Source organism: Echinops telfairi, unplaced genomic scaffold (genome assembly GCF_000313985.2).
Source record: "Echinops telfairi isolate 266 unplaced genomic scaffold, ASM31398v2 ScPeMD7_2291;HRSCAF=2852, whole genome shotgun sequence".
In the NCBI taxonomy this organism is placed as follows: domain Eukaryota; kingdom Metazoa; phylum Chordata; class Mammalia; order Afrosoricida; family Tenrecidae; genus Echinops; species Echinops telfairi.
The window spans coordinates 11,364,526-11,379,691 of NW_022106189.1; the positions used below are offsets into that span (position 1 = coordinate 11,364,526).

A 15,166-nucleotide genomic window follows, 5' to 3' on the forward strand; every position below is an offset into this window, starting at 1 on the left:
CCCCCGCCTGACGTGTTGGGGGGTAGGCTAGACAAAGGCCCCCACAGGCCTTTCTTTAGCTCTCCCTCAGCAGGCCCCAGAAAGTGCTGGATTGGGACCTCTAGGAGTGATTTTTGCAGTAGAAGAAGGAGAGGTTGGGGGCAGTAAGAGGTGGGGAAGGGGCAGCTGAATGGAGCGGGTCCGCCCCAACAGGAGGCCACAGAACAGAGCAGAGGAGCCGCTCCTCATGTTTTTATGTGTCTGCTGATGTGCCTACAACCTTTACCCGCAAAGGAGGCCTTCTCATCCTCGAGGGTGGGGAGCAGATTTCAAAGGAGACCCTGCAGTTGAAAGGGATTCAAAAGACCCTGGTCTTTGTATCAAACCCAAATCACTCCCGCCCAGCATCAAGGAGAGGAGGACTAAGAAAAAGGGTTCCAAGGAGATGTGTCCCTGAGGACACAGCCACTGCCCCAGTGTGGTGAGGCAGCAAGGCCACATCAGAGCTCACCAACAGAAAAGTCAATGTAAAATCTGGATCCCTAGCGGGCCTGCCTCAGAACCCCAGGGCTGCACATTTATGAGATGGCAGCCAAGCTCAGCAGTGCCAGTGCTTCAGCATTGAGTCTCTTGGTGCCACTAAGGAAAACTTTTACCCAAGCCACCTCTAGGGTGACCATTCTGGACCCAAGCCACTTAGCCTGCACGGAAGCTATCTCTAGATCCTCAGTAGTTTTTATTAGAACTGCAAAGCTGGTCCCAAACCAGGACTCCTGTTCCTACTTCACTCTCATGCACACACCTCACCAAGCCCCTGCCACCTTCCCAAGTACAGTGCTATCAAGCTACACATCAACCACAAGCCAATATAAATTATATCCCGTCCCTGCTCCACCTCCTCACCTCCTGGACCAGATCAGGATGAAGTCATTCTCTTCCCACTGTGTTCCCCCAAAACAGAGCAATCGTTAATCTTCCTAAAGCATTCGGCTCTAAGCCACCCCTACTTCAAGACCTTCAACAGCTCCTTACTGTTTAAATCTAAGGTTGCACACTCAGGTGCCCACGAGCACCAGGCTGAGGAGACAATCGAGCAAAGCAGCCTGCTGGACTGCCAGAGGGACATGGATACTGGGAACACATGCCCTGTCTAAAGGAGGCAGATGCTATGGAGGTCTGCCAGCAAGGCCACATGGGACTATGTACCCCATCCTGCCACCTCTGCTGGTTGTCTGAGAAAAGCCAAATGAAAGCACCTACCAGAAAAATCTACCATGGGCCCAACAGATGTGGGCCCGGCCTTCACAGCCCTCCATGGCTGGTCCAAACCACTGCTTACCCCCCACTAACAAGATGTTCCCACAGGAGATGGTCCATCCCAGCCAGGCCAGGTTCCTCTCAGCTCCCCAAACCCACCTCCTCTGCTCTTACCTCTGAGCTTTGCACACCCCACTTCGCAACTTAACAGCACATCCTTCAGGGACCGCCTCCTCCATACTCTCCTGTGACGGCTTTCCTTCTTGAGGCTGTTTCTACGACCAAGATCAGCTCTGCCACAGAGAACACACTTCATCCTTCCAAGCCCACATCTTTCTGAAGGATCTTTCTGTTAGATTTAGACCCAACGGTCCCTGGGCCAGACACATGAACTGCTCTCGTCGTAGTTATCTGGATGTCCATCTGTCTCCCCCACAGACAGGCCCTGATGATAGGGCCTCCCTAAGCCCAGGCCTAGGCAGGGGCTCTAAAGACGAGAGCCTACTTGTCTCAGATACAGGCTCCACTGACTCCTGATGATAAGAACTTAGATAAGTCATATAACCTCCATAAGTGCCTGGTCTATAGTAGAGGCTCCTTATGAAATGTGAATTTCCAGCATCGCACAGTATGTGCACTACGGCATGCCCTGTGGATGGCTGTAAGCTCTCAGAGCACAGGGGCCAGGCCCTTCAGCCCTCTATTACCCACACAGACCATCATAAAGCTTGCATCCAACAGGTGCTTAATCAGAGTTCTTTGATAGATTATACGCATGAGGTCACGAAGGGCAAGTTGGTGGGTGTATGTGGACAGATGGGGCCAGCTACCCAGGGTCTAGCTGGCACAGGAGCCTCAAGCTCATGCCACGTAACCACACAAAACATCTGTGTGAGAAGACATCTGCAATTGCATAAACGTCTCGCCTGAACCAACATTTCAGCCTTGGAGACGAGAGCTACTTGTTGCCGCCTCTCCAGACCTCCAACACCCACATGTCCTGGGAACACAGCCAGCTCACAGCACTGCTGAATATGTGGATAAGGGGCCTTCTCCAGCCACCAGACTGACCTTCAGCTCTCACCCAGGCCCAGTTGCCCACCAATCCCTCTTGCTCCAACTTTAGATAAAAGCAAGCCTTTTGCCCTCGATCGGAGGGTATGCAGCTTCCAGGCTATGTTCAAAAGGAAAGGTGGATGAAGAAAGAAAGGGGAAGAAAAAAACAACACACCTTTGAAATCACTGTGGTCCAATTAACCAGGCTCTCACCCTTCATGCTTACAAACAGGAACACACATTAACACCTGCTACAAAAGCAAATATTTTTAGATATCTTCATCTTCACCTCATTGACACTCCCTTGAAATTGTACACAGCAGCTGGCTTACTGAAGGAATGTTTTCTGATCCTATACTTTGGTAGGGGGCTTGCTAATAGAAGAAATTAGAAAGCAGTCACTCTCCAGGTCAGCTTGAACTCCCAAGATTCCACCTGCCCTTCCTGGCTTCTCCCTATCCTCCTGGGTGTCCACCCACATGCTGAGGTCACCACCTGCAGGGGACTCACTCAGGGTGGTAAAAGATGTCTAGAAAAGGGAGAGAGCTGAGACAACAGATACTCAAATCCACGGAGCAAGGTGTCACCATAGCTAGATGAGGAAGGGCCTGAGCACATCTCAAAAGACTGCCCGTTTGATGTAAAATGTTGAGGATGGCAAAAAGTAGAGCAAGCCAGATTCGGATACCGCTGGTTCGAAGCACAGTTTGCCACGCTCACTTATACACGGCTGATGACCATCCATTTGTCAATTTGCTCTATTGTGGTGGCTGTGAGGCTGGGCGTCATGGCACTTGTGTTTCAGACAGCAAGGTAGACTGGTATCAGAGAAGCTTCTAGACGATGGTAGACCAGGAAGAAAGTACTATGATCTACTTCTGAAATCAATGAATGAAAACCTATGGATCCCAACAGAGCCTGGTCTAACACCCTTGTTTTGGATATGTCGTTAATTGCTAGACACAATGTTTGGTGGAGGAAAAAGGCCAGAGAAAGCAATGGGGACCCTTGGTGCAATGGATTATTACAATAGCTCCAATAATGAATGCAACAAAGTAGCAGCAGTGAGGAGGCTGCAGAACTGGGCAATATTTTGTGCTGTTATAGTTCATGTCACCGTGACTCAAGAATTATTGGCAGTTAACAACAGTTAAAATTCTACATACCCATATCCTATGCGCCAGCAATTCTGCTCTTAGAAATAGCGCTACTAAAAGTGTGTGCACAGGTTTACCAAAAGACGGACAAGAACATTCTGAGCTGCATTGGTTGAAATGGGTCCAACACAAAAGAAAGAAAGAAAGGAAGAATTCAAAAGCCCACCAATCATAGAACAGATCAATGTGGATTATTGTGTGAAAATGGAAAAAATAATCTCAAACGACGGCCAATATGAATGAACACAAGATGCAATGCTAGACTAAATAAGTAGACACTATATGATTTCAAAGTGAAACCAACCTATGCTACTAACCATCAGGATGGCGTTATCTTTGTTGGCAGGGAGAGTCTTGAGGGAGCTAAAGGAGAAGTTTCTGGAAAGCTGATAGAGGTCTGCTTCTTGATTGGTGTTGAGTTTACAGAGGTATGTGGTTCATGAAGCTGTACGCCTACTTGGTTTTTATGAATGTATACAATAAAAAAATTGTGTAAAGTAGTGGTCTGTTGGCGTGACTACTCTTAAGACGATAGCAACAAGACGTTATAGGGGGAAAAACGGTACAGAATAAAGAAAGGATCAGGGTGATCAACACACTCTTGCATCTCATTGGTCAAACTTAGTGAAGGTTATCACACATCCACCAATGGCCATAATGTCAAGATAAGAGGAGCTCTCCACGTCGCAAAACTACCCCACCCTTTGAGACTACCTTTCCCTTAGATCCTCCGTGTCTTACAGGGAGGTGACCTCCTGTGCCCAGGGAGATCACCCCCATCCACAACAGGTAAGTAAAATTGGAGACCTTGGAAGATCCCTGCTAGAAGGCTGGCTTTTCCAAAATCAAGTCAATACCACCTTGAAGAGGCACAGGAAGAAATACCGAAATAACTTTTGTAGGCATTCTGTTTTGACAATGTACCTGAGGAAGTCACCACGCTTAGTGGGGGAAATGAGAGCAGTTAAATCGATTCATGTCACGACATTCAAAATTGAAGCCTAATTGCCCCTGAGTGCTTGACAACTAGAAAGCACTTCTTTTCAGAAATGGAGGGAAATTCATGCTCACTCAGAAGTGGAAGAGATTGTCGAAAATTTGACTGTAATGTGAAGGGTGGTGCAACAAGAATGCTCAGATGGGGAAAGCTTTTGGGGTCTGACATTTTTACTCCCATTTGCAATGTCTCAAAAACAGCAGCAATGACTCCATCCTTTGCCCTTAAAGCTGGAGAAAAGATGGTTGAAACCACAATTTTCAAACCCAAAGAATAGTCCCAGTATGGCTGGGAGAAAATGGTCTCTTACCAATCATGTGGTTGGCAACATGGATTTGGATCTCTCTCTCATTCTCAAATGTCATCTGGCACTTGATGCACTGGTATGTCTTTTTCTGTTTGGAAACCAAAAAGAAAGGAATAGAGCATTAGAACGTAGAGAAGGGCAAAAAGCAAAAGGTTCCTGAAGGGGCTGGGTCCAAATTTTCCAGGAGGGCTCTGACCCATCCAGGACCTATCTCCCCCTGACTCCTAACAGATGCGGGGTATCATTACGTTACATTGGAAATGTTCCTTTACTAGGTCCCTGAAAACTGTCCCACCCCAAAGTGAGAGCACACCAGAACCACCCAAAGGTAGGGGAGGGAGGTGGGCTTGCTTATAATGAGTTCAAATCCATCTACTTATCCATCCATTTACCATCCATTCATTTATCACCTACCTACCCATTCATCCATTTACTCATCTACCCTCCCAATCATGCATCTGGTACCCATCCATCTGTGTACCCAGGCACCCATCTACCAATCTACCAACTCATTCATCCTTTCATGAACCTATCTCTCATCCATTTACCAACTCCAAGAACCATGAGGCTAGGCAGGTGCTCATCTACCCTAAGCACACACAAACCATGTGAGCCTACAGCAGTTTTAGATCTACACAAGGAACAATTACCAACTGCCTTTTAGCAAGAGTGGGGGTTATGGGAAGGGACAGAACAATGGAGGCTGTAAGGAGCTTCGATGTTTCTGAAAGGCCAGTTTCAAAGAGTGGCTCTGACTGCTTGAACACATAAGCCTGGGTGGTTATGAAAGCAAGCCCTACAGACAGAGGTGTGGCTGTTTGTTTGGGGGAAGGATGATGGCTGTGGGTTTGCTTGGTTTGGGGGGGCAGAAAGGGACTATGGTACATTTAGTAGAGAAAGTTTGGCTCCCGGAGTGATGAAGCCTCTCTTGGTCTCTGGCAAGGTGAGGATGCTGGTTTTGTTGGCTGAGCAACCAGGTCCCACATTCAACATGAGGGATGAGTCACTGGCAGGGGTGGAGGGGGGAAGTCCATTGATCAGAAGTTTGATGGAGGTTCCAACCATACCTGGTTTCCCCAAACATGCCTGGTCCCTCATCGCTAAGCCTTTGCCTGTGCCATTTCCTCTACCTAGAACACCCTCTCTGTCTCTCAAACGTCACCACCCAGAATGGGTTCAGGACATCTCTGGCCCCTGTGGATACAATAAACACACATCGTTAATCTGCACGCTTCTGTCATGGCAGACTCGCCTCTACACCATGAGTACCCAGAGAGCCCAAACTAGCAAAAAGGTTTTGTCCACCTGTGCAGTTCCCTTGGTCAGCCAAAAGTAAGTACTCAGGAAGCATTTGAGCAAAATAATATATGAGCAAAGTTGCAAGTGAGCAAGGTTATGCAAACAATACACTCTAAGTTCTCTATAAGGGCAGACAGACCAAGAAAATAAAAGATGCTTAGAGCTCTTGTGTCCCCATCACCTGGCAGAAGGGCTGGCTCAGAGTGAATGTCTAATAATTATCTAACAGTTCTCATTCTCATTATTATTGGGCTATTAATTATTCATCACTCTTCCCTTGCTGTTGTTGGGCCTTTCCTCTAGTGTTTTGAAGGGCCTTGGGCTGTACAGCCCAGCAGGCCCAGAAGCAGGCACCAAGTAAGGAAACACCGCAAGGGCAGGGTGTGGAGAGGGTATGGGGCTAGAGTCCAGCATCACCACAAGCAGAAAGAAGCAAAAGTACTGTAGGGGCAAAGGTCTTCTGAGGAGACGGCAGCCCCAAGTTAGTACCTTAGCTCAGCTCCAGGTCTGTGTTAAACAAGAAAGCAGCGCCTTTTGGTGAAGTCATACATTCTCTCTCAGGCCTGCCTCTCTCTCTCTCTGCCTCTCTCTCTCTCTCTCTCTCTCTCACACACACACAGACACACACACACACACACACAGGCGCACACACACACCCCTCTATGAGTAAAAGAATGAATGAGTGGATGAATATATGGAACCAAGAAAGCAACACACCCCAGGCGTGCATCCCAAGGAAGCCCCAAGTAGACCCGCAGAATGAGCACTGCCAACCCCTGCAGGTGGGTGGGTACAAAGGGGGTGGTGTGAGCTACCACCAGGGCTAAGAGAGAAAGAATGACCACCTTGGATGTGACCTGGGGAGGGGACAGCCACAGGGAGTCCAGCCCCACGATGGGAACAGCCCAGGACTGATCTCTTAAACTCAGGAGCGAAGCAGGCTAAACTCTGGGTTGCACCAAGAGGCTATCCCCAGAGCCCCTCAGAGTTGGTCAGCGGCCAGACAAGTGGGCCCTTCCTGGTGGGGAAATGGCCCCAGGGAAAGGCAGAGGCAGCACCACCTGCAAGCATACACGTATACAAGCACACAGACACTCTCAGCCCCACTCACCACCACACACAGACCCTCACAAACACCCCAACCCACAAAGTGACTCTGCAGCACCCTGAGCAACAGGGACTTCCTCAGACTCACAAGCTCACACAGAGAGCCAAGTTCATCCTCAGAGACATACTTCCGTTCCCATCTTTCACTGAAATCTGTCTCCCCTCACCCACCATTCTCCAGCATGCCCCCAGATGCCCGAGCAGCACACACAGACCCCAGTGCTCCCACGTGATTATCCTAAGGCTTGAGCTGCCAGGTCCTTCACGTGGGTGGGGCAAAGACCCAGGTGAGAACTTTCACTCACTCACCCCTCACCTTCCACTGACTCCCTTTTGCACCTCCCTTAGGACCCTCAGCCCTCAGCCTGACACCTCTGCCCCTGGGAGGCCTTCCTTCTCTTGTGCTTCAGCCCCATTGAGAGACATAATCACAGCAAAATAGAACTTGGCATTCAAAGTGCCTCTTTTGCTACAGGCCCCTTGCCTGGACAGGTTCAGGAGCTCGCAGATGGAGCTCTGGAGTCTGTGGCTGAGCCATCTCTGAGAGGAGCCCAGGGCAAAGGGAGAATGTGCTTGGGGACACAGACACAAGAGAGGGAGGGTACAGGAGGAGAGAGCAGTCTAGTTTACCCATGTGGTTTCCATGAACCTGGTCACGGCAAATATTCACTGAACACCTACTATGTGTTGGGCACCCTCAAAAGGAATCTCAATGACACAACAAAGCTGCCAGTAACACTGGCCCCGATGGCCAGACCTCCCTGCCAAGCATCGTTTGGTGCCAGAAAGCTGGTGTGACCTGGACTAAGCTCCCTCAGCTATATGTCAGAGCCCTGGTCCACCCACCAAGCAGAGAAAGACACCCAGGGCTGCCATGAAGCAATGGAGGGCCAGATCTGCCCACACTGGCCTCCATGTAGGGCGAGGCTGTTATTACCCATAAACAGAGGGGGAGGCGGAATGCTCAGCGTTTCACGCTCCAACCAACAGCAGCCTCAACCCCACAGGAACCCAGTCCTCTGAGGGCTAGTTGCTATGGATACTCTCCCGAGGGTCCCAGGCTGCCAGCCCCCAAGCCCCTGCATAGCCCCCAGAGTCTGCTCTTCCATGAGTAAGTCCTAGGGGAGGAGGTGGGCTAGTAGACAGCTGGGCCCCTGCCCCAGGGCATGCCCAGGCAGGGGGCAGGGCTCCACAGGGTGTACAGGGAGCTACCTAGGCTTTGTCTAACTCCTTTTTTGCTGCCCATCTGCTCAGGCCTCAAGGAAGCGAAAGATGTGACTTGCAGTTCGCTCCCTCTCTCGTGAGACCAGGGAGCAGGAAGAAGGAGGTCTGTCAGGCCCTCAGCAAACAAACCCCCTCAGGGCTGAAGTCCCGCACCGCACCGCCACACACGGCTGTGCATCCCTGGGCACATGGCTTCCCTTTCTGAGCCAAAGCGAGTCACAACACAACCCCAGGCCACAGTCAGGGCCATGAGATGAGAGCAGCAGGCATTTTAAGAAGGGGTAACCCAACGCTAGCTTGGTAACCAAAAGACTGGAGGTTCAATCCCACCTCCTATCTCTGTAGGAAAAAGCACGGGCCATCTGCTTCTGTAAAAGATGACAGTTTAGAAAACCCGGGGAAAAAGAGGAGCTGATCCCAAAGGCTCAATGGAAAGTAAATGTCTAGAAAAAATGATGGAATGTATGTACGAATGTGTCAGAGACAATTGATGCATGGGTTGTAACATCAGTTGTAAAAGCCCCCAATAAATGATTATATAAAAAAAAAAAAAAAGGAAAAAGGAAAAAGAAAACCCTACAACGCAGTTCAACTTTGGCACAGGTGCCTAGCAACAGCAGCGACAGCGGCTTTCAGGAACCAGACACCGTAGAGGTGATTCTGACCCGTGGCAGCCCCATACGTGTCGGAGTACACTCGGCTCCAAACAGGGCTTTCAGAGCTGGATTTGTCAGAAGCCAATCACCAGGTTTTCCTCTTCAGGCCCCTCTGCATGGACTTGAAGTGCCAACCTTTCCGTTAGCAGCCAGTCACTAACTCTTCGCATCAATACTCAGGGATGACAGAGATCTAAGAAATGACATGGAAAACCAAATCAAGAGAGAGAGATTGGGGAGAGGGCCAAAGAGCCCAAAGTTGGGCTCTGGAGGTGGCATCAGGACCTTCCATAACTCCAACGCAGTGACAGGCAGGGTGGGACTGGGTGCCCAAGGGACCAGAGACCCAGTCTCACCGTCCTGCGCCATAGCCAGAGCATGGAGGGAAGACTCTCCTGGCCTCCAGCACGACAGTCAGAGTGGGTGGGGGCATCAGGCCCTGACACGGTTCAAATCCCTTCTCTGTCTCCCAGAAGGTGGAGAATCTTGGCAAATGACCTAATGGTTCTATACCTCAGTTTCCTCATTTGTAAAACCAGCTTTATAAATATTAAAGGGACACTGTAAATGGGTGGTGTAAATGGTGGCTGGGCTCAGTGGCCAATGTTGAGGCTGGAGGTTCCAGTCCACCCAGAGGTGCCTCAGAAGAACGACGTGGTGAACAACTTCTGAAAAACGGAAACGTTCATGGCAATAAGCCCAAAGCAGCACAGACCCAGTCTGACACCCAGGGGACCACTGTGAGTCAGTCAACTCAATGGCAACTGGTTTAAGCATTAGATAGATATAAAATACTTGGCGCATCATTAACCCTCCATAAGGGTGAGTTATTATTTAAAATCCAACCAACCAACCCACTGCCATCGAATCATTTCCAACACATAACAATCCAATGTAGGGTTTAAGAGACTATTAAGTCTTTATGGGAGTACATAGCCTCATCTGTTCCTGAAGGAGTGGCAGGTGGGTTTGAACTGCTGACCTTGCAGTTGGCAGCCAATGACTAACCCACAGCCTCATCAGGGCTCAATCATAAAGGGTGGGGGGAGAATTTAACAACTGATAAGGCAATGCTCAATCAGGGTAGACACTAGTTAAAAGAATCAGAGCAGCCCGCAGGATCCTCTTAGCATGGTCACCCTGGCAAGGAACGACAGCACTATTACTATTACCCTCCAGCTTTGCAGGTGAGGTCAGAAGTCCAGGGTTGCCAATCATCGCTGGAAAAAGAGTGAGGGTTTTAACCCAGGCATCTGACTCCAGGCCCAAGTGTAAGCCTCCACACACTGCCCTTGCCAGCAGCGACAAGCTGCAGCTGAGAGGACAGAGCTAGGCAGCAGGGACCAATACCCATGCTCAAGACCTCTGAAGCAGGAAGGCTCTGAGAGGGTGGAGCTCGAAGGAGAGGTCTTTCGAGGTGGGACCTTGGGGCCCAGTTCGGGCACACAGCTCTGTCCTCCATTAGAACGTTTCTCTCCGCCGGCTCCCTGGGTCTCGGCATGCCCACCTGGAACACTGCTGGATCAGGAGGTCCCTTCACTATAGGATTCTCCCTCTGCCCTCTCCATCTCCTTCTCCTTCTCTTCCTCTTCCTCCATCGCCCTCTCATCCTGAGATGTCTTCCCACAAGCACCTGTGGCACACAACCTACCCAAATCCTGCCTCCCCACCAGTGACGCCAGCAGCAGCAGAAACAGCAACACAAACTCCATGGGAATCCCCAGGTCTGGCCTTTCGGACAGCCAAGGGTCACATCAAGGGGCACTGGGCAGGTTATAGGCCCACCATCCTGGAACCTCAGCTCCTATACCTAAGCCCCCTGTGGGCCTACCTGTAGCCTAGGTCTATGGTGGAATCCACTGCTTAGAATCCTGGAGGCCCTCCTGGTTCATGGGAAGGCAAAGTCTACTTCTGCTTCATCTTGGCTCCCTAGACAACCCCCAACATAGTTGGTGCTCAGGACAAATGCAACTAGTAAATGAATCCATCAATAATAACACTAATTGGAACCATTTCCAGGGTTCTTCCACGCATCAGCAACTGTACTAATAATAATGATGATGATCATAATACCAACTGGAAATTACAACAGCTTGATTGAGCCTTTATTAAATGCCATCACATTCTACGCCCTTAATGCATATATTATCTCCTTGAATTGTCAAAAGAACCTAGGAGAAGAAAGCCCAGAGAGGTTAAATAACTTGTCCAAAGAGACTCAGCGAGCGAGTGAATAGGTCCGCCGCAGACGTACCGCAGAGAGGACAGCCGCCTGTGTATGCGTCAGCCGCTATCCTGAGGCTCAGACTGTGTGTGCCCATGAAGTCAACACAATTGGGATCCCCATTTCACATTCCACATTCAACAACTACAGCCTCAAGGGGGAAATAACATAGGCAGTACCACACAGCTAGAGAGGAAATGAAAAATTTGGGTTCAAACCCAGGGAATCTTGTGCAGAACAGATGAGCTTGACCCTGGCACCACCGGGCACTGGTGGGCTGCTTCCCTGTGCCATTGGAAGGAATGCCACCAGGAAATAGGCAGTTCAGCGTTGGCGGCTTCTACGGAGGATCGGCAGAGCCCCAAGGAGCAGGAAACAGGCTCAAGAGGGCACACTTACCCGGGGCACTGGTGATGTTTGGGCACCTTTCCGTGGTCCACTGGTCTCTGGGGTCAGGTCACGGTGGTCCACCTGCATGTGGCTCTCCAGGTCCTCAGCACTCTCAAATTTGACACTGCATTCAGGGCAGCGCAGGCCAGCGCAGGGCCGGTCTGCGGGCTCAGGTGGAGGCAGGCCACCCACCTGTCCATTGGCGCTGCGGGCCATGCAACTGGCACAGAGGCCATAGGGCAGCCCATTGACATCAAGCTTTACCAGGTCCTGCTTGCTGCGAAACTCCTTGAGGCACAGGGCACACTTGTAGAGCTTCTGAAGGCCCTGGCCATTGGGAGAGGATGCTGCCGAGCTGCTGGCCAGCTTCTGCATGTGGAAGGTGCCATGGATCTTGAGCTCAAGAGTGGAGGTGACGGTCTGCATGCAGACGACACAGCGGAAGCCTGTGAGGGAGTTGCGCAGGTCAGGGTGCATCTGGCAGTGCTCGATGAACTCCTCCTCACTCTGCAGGGGCATCTTGCAGATGCGGCAGGTGCCTGTGTCCAGGCTCTTGCTGTGGGTCACCTTGTGCTCCGTGAGTGTCAGCAGTGAGGGGAAGCGCTCGCCGCAGATGGGACACATGTAGTGCTTGGCGGGGCCCCGGTGGGTCTGCAGGTGCTCCCGGAGCCCGTTCTCCGAGAAGAAAGTCCGCGAGCAAACGTTGCACTTGTGGCTGCCCTTGATGAACTCGGCCTTCTTGCGAGAGCCGTCGTCCTCGCCTGGCCGGATGTTGTGGTCCCGGAGCCGGTGGTTCTGCAGCAACACCTCCATGGTGTAGGCGGCCCCACAGATGTCACAACCGTACATGGGCTCCGATGCATCCACGTCATCCTCACTAGCCTCGTGGCTGTTGGGTGCCTCTGGGTTCTTAAGCAGCATGCCCTGCAGGTCGGCCGGCTCGGCCTTCTTGGGAGTGGTGGGGGGGACCCCGTTGGCAGTACCATTCTCGGTGGCGGCGTCAAACACACAGTGCTTCTCCCGCAGGTGCTTCTCCAGCAGGATGATGGCATGGAAGGCCTTGCTGCAGAACTTGCAGTTGTACTTCTTGCTGTGGGTAGTGATGTGGCACTGGAGCTCCACCTCGGTGCTAAAGGTCTCCCCACAGAAGATGCATTTATGGGCCTTCGCTGGGTTACCCAGATGGCTGTGCTTGACATGCACCTGCAGGTCGACCTCCTTGCGGAAGTCCCAGTTACAGGCCGTGCAGCGGTACATCTTCTTCTCGTTGCTGTGCTTCACGGCCAAGTGCACCTGGATGGACACCTTAGAGTCGAAGACCTCCTGGCACAGGGTGCAATGATAGAGCACGAAGGTGTGCATGTCCAACAGGTGCTTCTGGAGGTCGTCCACCGACGAGAACTGCTTGTCGCAGCTTTCGCACACGTAGTGGGTGGACGTGGTCATGTAGTGCACCGTCAGGTGCTGCAGGAGGGACTCCTGGGAGTCAAAGTCCTCTTTGCACTGGGGGCACGCCTGCTTGCGCAGGAGCAGCTCCAGATGCAGCTTCAGGTGGGTTTGGAAGCTCTCAAAATTAGAGAACTTGAGGTCACACTGGTTGCAGGGATACTCGCCATTGGAGAGGGAGCTGGCGCTGGCGGAGAGCCTCTGCCGCTTGGGGGAGGACACCTCCACGTCCGACGAGACCGGGCTCTGCTCGGTCTTGGACTTCTTGCTGTGGGCCAGAGGAATATTCTTGTGGTTCTCCTTGATGTGCTTGGTGAGTTTCAGGATGGAGCCGAAGATGGGCGAGTTGGTGCAGTAAGGGCAAGAGTAGACCTCCATGAAGGACTGCGAGGGCTGCACAACCGGGGACTCGAGCTTGGCACTGCCGACGCTGCAGTGCGCCTGCTGGATGTGCTCGGTGAGGGAGGCCTCGGTGAGGAAGCCCATGGAGCACTGGTTGCAGAAGAAGGCGTTGTTGCCATCGGGTGGATTGGCATTGGGCCCACAGTGGGAGACACGGATGTGCTCCTGCAGGCTGTTGATGTCCGCGAAAACGTCGGGGCAATAGTTGCAGTGGAAGGCGGAGATGCTGCTGAATTGCATCATGGGGTAGGCGTGGTTCTTGTGGAGCTTGCGGACGTGCTCGTTGAGGTTGTATAGGGTGGGCATGGAGTCCAGGCAGATCTGGCACGTGTGGCTCTGCTGGGGCTTATCTGCGTGGATGGTCTTCAGGTGGATCTCCAACACAGCCAGGCTGGTAAAGTCCCGCTTGGAGCAATAGGGGCAGCTGTAGACAACCTTGGACCAGCCCTGCCCATCATCCCGCATCTTCTTGTGGCCCCGCAGTGGCTTTAAGGTGGAGTCTGGGGTGGACCCGCGCTCCACAGAGGCGCTCGAGTCAGGCGTGGCACTGCTCATGGAGGCCACGCTGCCGAGCATGGGGTCCGGGCTGACGCTATGGTTGCTGGAGTCGGGCTGCCGGTGGCTGTCCAGGTGGCAATAGACCTCCTCCACGGAGGAGAACTGCTCCGGGCACATGGGGCACTTGTGTTTCTTGTTGGCGTGGGCTTGGTGGATGTGGGTGAGCAGCATATTTTCGTCGACAAAGACCTCGGGGCAATGGATACACTGCAGGTCTGCCTTTTCGGACAGCTGGGGGTGGCGGGTGAGCACGTGCTTCTCCAGCTCCTCTGTCTGGCTGAAGGTGTCCTCACAGTAGTCGCACATGAAGTCGTCCTTCTTGGCCTCCTTCTCCGACTTGGCCAGGTGCTCCTTGTTCTTCTTGTGGGCCTGCATGTGGCTCTGCAGTGAGCTGGTGGAGGAGAAGCCACGCTTGCAGACAGTGCACTTGAAGGGCTTGCTAGAGCTGTGCGTCTTCAGGTGGATCTTGAGGTGGTCGCTGCGGGAGAAAGCTGCCTCGCACTCGTGACAGTGGTACTTCTTGTCGCCCGTGTGCAACTTGATGTGCCGGTCACGGCTCCTCTTGTGCTTGAAGAGGCGGCTGCAGTAGGTGCACTTGAAGGGCAGCTTGTCGCTGTGGATCTGCTCGTGCCTCTTCAAGTAGCTCAGGCGGATGAAGGACTTGTCGCAGAACTGGCAAGGGTACGGCAGGCCCGTGCCCCCTTCCTCCTCACCTAGGCCCAAGTCACACCCATCCCCGATCATCTGCGTGGGTGACGCAACATCCTTGCTGGAGGGAGACGAGGCCACCCAGGAGAGCTGTGGGTCGTCATCACCATCTGCAGGGAAAGAAAGAGAGATTAGAGGCAATTCCCAGGGCCACAGAGAAAGAAGGACTGATCCAGCGTATTAGCCGTGCTCAACAGAGGCTAGGCGGCTGGCCAACTACTGCGGGAGGCGTGAAGGAAGGAGGGATGTCAAAACCCAGTGGGCATGAGGGTCTGTCTGCAGAGGATGTGCAGAGGGGACAGTACCCCACGGTCAGCAGTATGTCAAAGGTAAATGCCTCATCCTTCACCACCACCTGCCCTGGAACTAGTCCGACACAGGATCCCCCACCAGACGGTA

General features: G+C 52.2%; 1 protein-coding gene across 3 annotated transcripts in view; it reads right to left on the minus strand.

The window, feature by feature from the left end:
- Positions 1-15,166, minus strand: part of ZNF423 (zinc finger protein 423) — a 362,848-nt gene that overhangs the window by 150,233 nt on the left and 197,449 nt on the right. For all 3 annotated transcript variants that reach the window (XM_004704685.3, XM_045293660.1, XM_045293659.1), the window contains 2 exons: positions 11,663-14,877; positions 4,757-4,841 (listed from right to left, as the gene is read on the minus strand). In XM_004704685.3, the coding sequence (XP_004704742.1) occupies positions 4,757-4,841; positions 11,663-14,877 (3,300 nt within the window). The remainder of the gene's footprint in view (positions 1-4,756; positions 4,842-11,662; positions 14,878-15,166) is intronic.